Here is an 8,189-nt window from a genome sequence, read left to right on the forward strand (position 1 = left end):
AGGGGCCACTAAAATAGACAAAAGAAGTGAAGAAGAAAATATAACTGAACTGCCTCACAACAAGAAAAAAACAAGCAATTTATTTTCTAGCATATATTTTTATTTTATTATTTTATTTTATTTCATTATTTAATAATTTAATAAAAACGATATTTGAATAATCATTTTATTTAAATTTCAATCGTAAACTATGAGAAAAACATGTGAATGGGATGTACAAGCTTTTTTTCAACTTAATTCAATGTATTTAAAATGGAAAATAAATACTAAGATGACAAAGGAGGGAAAATAAGAACATCTTGTCAAGTTATACAAGCATTTAAGGAGTTATGAACAATATAAGATGAGCATAGAGTTGTTTCTTCTTATTTCTAAGGCAGTATCTGGAAAATGATATTCATTTAAAAAAAATGCATTTCAGGAAGATGAAACAAAAACAATGAACGTCAGTTCGCACAAGAAAATATGAAATATCTAGTTTTATACTGCGTTTCTCATTTTACACATCTGTTTTAAAAGACCAGCAAAAATTGTAATAAATTATATTTTTTATTATTAGTATCACATATGATCTATATTTGTATGTATTTTAGAAGTATGACTTTTAAAATGTATATTGTGGATTAATTGTGAGTTCACAGAAGCTTTTACACTTTATTCTAAAACATTTTGCCATTTTTATGCATTTTCTTTTCATGTTATAAGTCCAAAGTTGGTCTCATCTCCGTCCTTAAAATTATTATTATTCATTTCAATGTCGTTTATTTACCTACATAAAAAATCACATGACAACGTTTCCGTTCACATCAAACCAAAGTTGTTTGCGTAATAGAAATAAAAGACAAACGCTGGCGAAGACCAATGGCTCCATCTTGCGGCCAATTGTTATCACCGCAGGGCATTTTTTAGCCTTGAACATTTGATCTTGGCTGATTTAAATCTTTATTTTAATTATAAAAGTTCCTCCCACAGTCCAGCAACATACAGAGGTTTATTTTTGTCTTGAAATTGTGTTACTGCTCGTCTGTGTACTGTGGTAAACTGTCATCTGTCGTAACAACAACTTTAAGCACATATTAAGACATGTATTGATACACTAAGATGAGAATATTCTGATTTGTTTTGAAGCATTTGATCAATTATAAGTGAAGTTAAATTCACAATTAATAATTTAAAAGTCGGACAAAATTCGGTTTTAATTTCAATATACACTTAAATAAATATATCTAGGAAGAATGTTGTTTTATTTCTTTCTGTTGAATATATGGAAATATAAACCTGGATATGACCTCAATATTTATCATTTTGAAAAGTAGATTTTTTTTTTTAATCTAAATATTGAGAATACTTTTGTAATTCCTTTTTGTTTTGTTTGAGATTTTTTATTGGTGGTGAAATATTGAAGAAACTTTTCTTCTCTTTTATGGCACTTTATTAACAGAAGCTTTAGAGCAGAAAAATAACATCTGGAAATAACTAATAATAGTAATAGAAGTACTTATTAATAATATTACCTACCAGTATCGACACACTTCCTACTGTCTATCATGGCTTTTTTATTTATTAATTAAATAAAATATTATAAATGAGTATTTTTTTAGTTTTAGACAAAATAAATTGCATGACATGTATGACCTACAAAATAAATGCCTATTTAATGAAAGTAAGTAAGTAATTTTTATTTGTATAGCGCTTTTCCAGACCAGGGTCACAAAGCGCTTAAACAATCAAAACAATATTCAATAAAGTACGAGGAAGTTTTTGCATAATCCGAGTATGATGATTATTAACAAAAAACAGCAAATAGAAATAAATAAAGCAAAAAGAAGTTTTAAAAATATGTATTAAATCAATTGAAAAACCTAGATCTGCACCAACCACAGTCTCTAAACAATGAAACATGAAAAACAGATACCATTATTGAAATAAAAAAAGTAATTGATGGATATTTATTTGTATGACGAACAACAGGTAAAAACTGGGCGTCAAGGGTTGAACAGAAGTGACATAAAAGACAAAATACGTATTTAGATAAGAGAGAGAAAAATGTCAGAAAATGAGTTGATAGTGACTTGAGTTTCCCTAAAGTTGAAGATAAAAAAATTACTGGAGATCTTTAAAAATGTGTTCGGAGATAAACAAACTAAGTAGCGGATCTTTTCAAGACTAAGACATTTTAGTTCTATTCTTCTACGAACGTACAATCATTGAAATTGTCTTTAAAATCTCGTTGCCTGGATCAAAGCGTCGCCCTCCGCACCAGCAGGGGTCAGCAGCGCGTCACAGCCGCTCAACGCTCCTGCGGCGAAGAAGAAGAAGAAGTGGCTAAAGTGGCGACAGACAGTGAACGTGTGGACTCATGGGACTGAGTTAACTCGAGGTAACCTGTCAAACACGGGTCGTTAACGGATATTAACTATATACACCGAAGGAATAACACGGAATCTACTAACCTGTTGTTGAGTTTGTGGACTGACGCTAAAATCACGAACTTGTCTCAAACTGTCATGGCCGCAGTCACTTTCCTCGTGACGTCAGAGACTCTTTAACTGTTGAACTTCAAGCTTTCAAATGAGAAATACTTGAATAAATGTTAGAATGAAAATCTTCTCAAACTTTTGTTTAAAACTCATATTTTTGTTGTACATTACAGGAGTTAAAGCTGTTGATTCAGTGTAATTCTTCCGATTGTCGCCACAATTTCTATAATGATCGGCAAAAAAACTAGAAAACTATTTGGCAATAAATAATGTTATGCTCAGTTTTATATTATTTTTAACAATTTATCTACTAGTATAACCTTTTGCGCTTTTAGGACATTTCTTTTTTCACATCTTTTCATTTTTCATTGTATAATAAAAGTTCTGTAAAAAAAATAAAATGAAGGGCTTTTATGTCACTGTAAATTTAAATAAATGTATAATAAAATGCAATTATATGCTATAGGGTTTAAAAAAATTGCTACATTTGATTCCAAATAATATCTATATCTATTTTGTCCAGTTGTTTAAGTTTTCCTATATGATGTATTACATGTAAACAACATTTGTTTTCCTCTCTTTCTTTTTGTTTGTTGGCCCCTAGGAATAGTCACTGCTATAGACGATCACTATATATTATTCACACACCAATCATTTTATTTTATTTATATATATATATATATATATATATATATACTGTATATATATGAAAAAAATAGTTTTAGAGTTGTCAATGAAATACTTGAATAGTTATCTTTTTATAATTGAGTAGTAAGCTTGTAATAATATTTATTTGGTTATTACAATCTGCCATTGCTATTTAACTTAACTTAACATTAAGAAATGCTTATTGAACAAGGCATTTTACTTATGTAACACAAACCCTACACTCTTTATTTATAGGAAATTAATATAGTATCTTTTTTAATTGTATTTCCTTGTTATAATGGAAATTATAGTTGTTTTTTAGTTTATTAGCTTTAAAAAATTAAAAATGTCCAGGGTGGCAATAGACCTTGAATGACCACAGCTAGCATTAAACTTGAAAGATAATTGAAAGTCCAATCAAATCAGTAATGTGTTGTCGGGTGGCCACTATATAACTACTAAAAAGAGAATAATATAAATAGAAAAAAAAGATTTTGAGGTATTTTGCCTGCTTTGTTTTGAAAGATTGAATCTGATGTCACTGAGCGCAACAGGCATGATAAACCACAGGTAGAGCATACATTTAATTTTGTATATAGAGTATATTCATATAATTATAATTGAAATGTATCAAAGTAACTTCATTTTATTAATTCAATTAATGGTTGGGTAAAGATACTAATTCAGTGTGAATTTCTTATAATGTTTGATAAAAATTACCAAAACGTGTAGATTTAAATTTAAAGTGAGATTTGGATTATCCGTCTAAATCCATTTGGGTTCTCCCGACAGGCTGGATCATGCGGCGAGCGGAGAGTGTACCCGGAGAGTTCCAGGCTCCCGTGGACGTCCACGCCAGCGCCGACGGTCAGGTGTACATGTTCCAGAACAAGCAGAATGAATCTGCTGCGTCCTCGGATGACGAGGAGCGGGTCGGTGGAATGGAGATGAGGACTCGGACCCTCGTGGTGCCGGATCAGACCAGGCTGGGGAGCTTTGAGTTTCTCGAGAAGGAAGTGTCCGATGGTGACAATCTCAACAACCTGGCGTTGAAGTTCGGCTGCAAGGTAGATAGACATGTCCTCAGATTAAGTGGACTAAACTAGAGTCACTGATTTTTCTTTCTTTCTCTCGTCAGGTGGCTGATTTAAAGCGGGTCAACAATCTCATGCAAGAGCAGGACTTATTTGCACTCAAATCCATTAGGATACCGGTTCAGAAACACAGTTTTTTAATGGAAGAGTACTTGGACGTTCCTCAAGAACCTTCAGCGGTTCAAGGGAAGCCTTCGGGCAGAGCCAGGAGTCAACTGCCCGAGGTCACAGACTTCCTGATGGAGGTGGACAACGACATCGAGAAGTTGATCCAGAACACGGAGGATCGAGGCTTCTTCAACTTCTCCGAGACGAAGCAGAGGTTTGCGGAGAAGGCTCAGGGTCTCATGTGTCACGGCGCGGACTGGGGCATCCACTGGTGGAACGCCGTGATCGCCATGTTCCTCATTGTCATCGTCCTGCCCTTGTTCTACGTCATTTATTTCAAAACGAAATCCGGCGAGGAGGCTGCGGCGGCCGGTCACATGTTACAACCGACGTCTGCCGCTAACAGCTCAGGTACGACGGGGTCTAAGCCCGGGTGATGTCGGGCAGGCGTACGCATCGACGCACCTTTAGAAAGGATCAGCTATTAAAACACTCACCAGCACTTGAAACCTTTAATATATACATCTATATCGTGTATCTCATATGATGGCCTAACGATTACGAATTGTGCCACAAACTGAAATATCATAATTTAGTAAACTAAAGCAGCACTATGTAAAATAAAGTAGTATTTTATTTTATTGCTACATCTTTTATTATTTCGATTAAAACTGCCATGACTCTCAAAAGTATTCACTATGCAACCTAGCTGAGGGAAGAACAATAAATGGCACTGAGACGGTGGTTGCATTTATATCGAAGAGCCGCAAAAAGAGCCTTTACCCATGTTTTTTATTTTGTATAAATTCATCAGTCTGCGCTGTTGCAATTACATTGTTCAAACAGTAGGGGGAGCCAAATACAAAAATGTTCAATTTTTCATAGCTCCGCTTTAAGGAGATAACGTTTCGAACCATGCTCTGTAATCGATATAAACCAGCAGTAAAGTAAAAATTCATAAACAAACTTCATTGAGAAAATACTGTTATCATGAGTAATGGCTGAATATTTGTTACGAACATTGTAAAGCGGATACAAAAGACAGCAGAATAGAAACAATTAAAGTCATCACTTGAATGTTTTTTAATGGAAAGTAATCTAAATATTATATAAATATAGTATTCTTCAGCCTAATACTGCCTCGGATAATGTTGCCAGTGTTCTTTTACTTTTCATTATTTATTGCGACATCAACTTTAGAGGCATTTTTAAAGGGGAATTTTTTAACTACAAAATTAGTTTTGTTACTGCCCCTTTAAATCTTATTATATTGGGCCTCTAATGTCAGAAATGTGTTGTTTTTTTTTTAAATATGTACTCAAAAGGGAATCTTTATTGTCGACTTGAATATTGGCAGCGTGAGCTCAATGACGATCAGGCGTGAAAGATTTTAAATATGATATGGAACAAAATCATATGAGATAATTAAGTGTTACGATGTATTCGTCAGTGCTGTCTGTGTGACCGATGTGAATTGTGTTGACGCTGTCATTGTTTGTGCTGTGATGTCAACTTCAGGGCAAAAGTGTAGATTGTGTTTACAGAAAGATGTGCAATATGCTTGTTGTTGATGTCACTTGTGTAAGAGTAGGAACGTCTCAGGTCATCGGCTTCAAACCAAGTGCCTGCAAGCGTTCATTATTATATTTAAACAGAGAGTGCCTTATAGTGTTGTACCTGACGAACGATTCATTCAACCCCGGACAGTGAATTGTGTCAATTTTGCCATGTTCATTAAAAGTTACATTTGATTGTAATGTATGTTTTATTTAAAGTTGTTTTACTATTTGTATCGATGAAGGATCTGGTAGTTCAATGAATTGGAAGGACTTCATGAGTGCACTCCTTGATTTCAACACAAGATGGCAGTGTTGTCATTCATTTATTTTCTATCGCTGATTCCATTATATTATATATCTTACGCCCTCACTCATGAGCAAGACATAACTTGAAATCCTGCCCTGCCTGGACAGAACATTCTTAAGACAACCAGAAGGCGAATCACACTTGACTTACCTCTGGTTTTTGTTACATGTTGCCTCTGAAAAGTAAATACAAAAAAACACACGAGAAAGCCAACCAGTTCTATTATTCCTGGATCTAGCTGAGCAGTGCACTTCTGATTCGCCTCCAGGATTCTGACATCTTTACAGTTCGCAGACAGGAATAGCCACAGCAGTTTATGTGGCCTTATATGTCGAGAAAGAACCAGGTGATGATTCACACGGGTTTATTGGTGTTTCGATAAATCACTTTCATTGAGGTGAATATCTGGGAAATGAGTCTGTGCTTCTCTCAGTGTGATTTCCTTTCAACTTTGGCACCGTCACCGATCTCACTGTTCCAAATCGAACTCAATTTGGTCGAGGAAGCAGTAAAAAGGTTAAACCTTCAACCAACCGAAGCAATAGAGCTTCCTGATGGTTGTTATTCCAGTGACTCGTGTCCTTCCAGGTCGTACACTTTGTCACTAAATTGGTGATGATCTGATGAAGCTTCATGAAACAGTGTCATGTTATTTCGATGTCAGTAGGTGGCACCATCAGTTTAAAAATTATGTTTTTCAAAACAAAAGAAAAATAGTGCAGAGACCGCCATCTAATGATACTGCTTCATGAAGCTTCATCAGACCATTACTACTCTAGACATATGTGTTCTAGTTTTTTTTTCTGGTTTTGTCTTTCCCTGTCAGGTTAATAGTACAACTATAAAACTAGTTCCTGACATTAACTATTTTAATATGTGCTTGTTTTGTTTTGTTTTTTAAATAAATGCTAGTTTAATTATACATTTTACTTGTTTTATTTTATTTTGTGGCTTAAACAAAGTATGACAATTATGTAAAAATATTTAATTTATCCTAACTACTCTACATTACAATAAAAAAGACGCTGACTTGATATCAATACTAGTGAGCAGTTTGATATCTTTTACCATTGCCAAAAAAAACAAAAAGAAAAAACATTATGTATGTAATCAATTTAATTAAATAATCAGAAAATGAAAAAACAAATAAATTCCATTTTCATTCCGTGTTAATAAAACAACTTTTAACTAAACAAATTACCGGAAATATCGTTAACACAATTTATTTTGAAGAGGTATTCTTCAAAGTTGGAAAAAAATAAGGATACAATTAAGGTGTAGATGCCACAATACCACAATAACTTCTTTTTGCTTTAGTCTTTAAATTTAATAGTAAACTAGCTAAATGCTAATAGCCGTGGCTAATGTCTAACAACAAGCTAAATTACAATGATCTAATGATTTAAATGAAAAAAACAACAAAACAAAGTGAAGCTGCTAATGCTGTTTACTAAATGTACTGTTAGTCCGTACGTTTTTAAAATGTATTCTGTGTTGAAATGGTCAAAGATATACACACTTTATATTTTGAACTTCTGAAGGAGATAACTCTTATTCTGATCTTAGTGACATTTGGCCCCTAGTTCGTTCTTACACTGACAAAAGAAGTGCGTGTCGATATAGTGTAACAACAACGCCATCAATTCTTTGTTATTTTGTTGCAGTGTCATCATGGCTGCACTTTCTTCTTCGCCTTCTCTGTCCGTTACTTTCAACACATGGTTTGCAAACATCACGGTCCATGGTGACCCCTCCCTGACCTCGTCTGTCACCCTGTCCATCACCGTAGCGGACGAGAAGATCCCCTCCGTCTCTCCTCAAGCCCACCTCAAGGCTCTCCCGCACATGTCCGTCACTACCCTCGCATAAGTCCCGTGGAGCTAATTGACGACTTTCCTTTCACTTCGCCGTGAACCACTTGAAAGAAAAAAAGACTTCTTCTGAAGTCGTAGTCAAGAACCCTCAAACTCGCTCCTCTGGCAAACAAACTTCC

The 8,189-nt window shown here is 34.4% G+C and overlaps 1 protein-coding gene across 1 annotated transcript; it reads left to right on the forward strand.

The window, feature by feature from the left end:
- The first annotated feature begins 2,298 nt into the window (after positions 1-2,298).
- On the forward strand, positions 2,299-5,874 carry lysmd4 (LysM, putative peptidoglycan-binding, domain containing 4). Its single transcript, XM_087797972.1, has 3 exons — positions 2,299-2,380; positions 3,921-4,195; positions 4,267-5,874. Exons 2-3 carry the CDS (start codon positions 3,929-3,931, stop codon positions 4,765-4,767), a joined length of 768 nt encoding a protein of 255 aa, XP_087654098.1. The 5' UTR covers positions 2,299-2,380; positions 3,921-3,928; the 3' UTR covers positions 4,768-5,874.
- Positions 5,875-8,189: the final 2,315 nt, after the last annotated feature.

The sequence above is a fragment of the Callionymus lyra genome, chromosome 8 (assembly GCF_982586985.1).
Source record: "Callionymus lyra chromosome 8, fCalLyr1.hap1.1, whole genome shotgun sequence".
NCBI classification, from domain to species: Eukaryota; Metazoa; Chordata; class Actinopteri; order Syngnathiformes; family Callionymidae; genus Callionymus; species Callionymus lyra.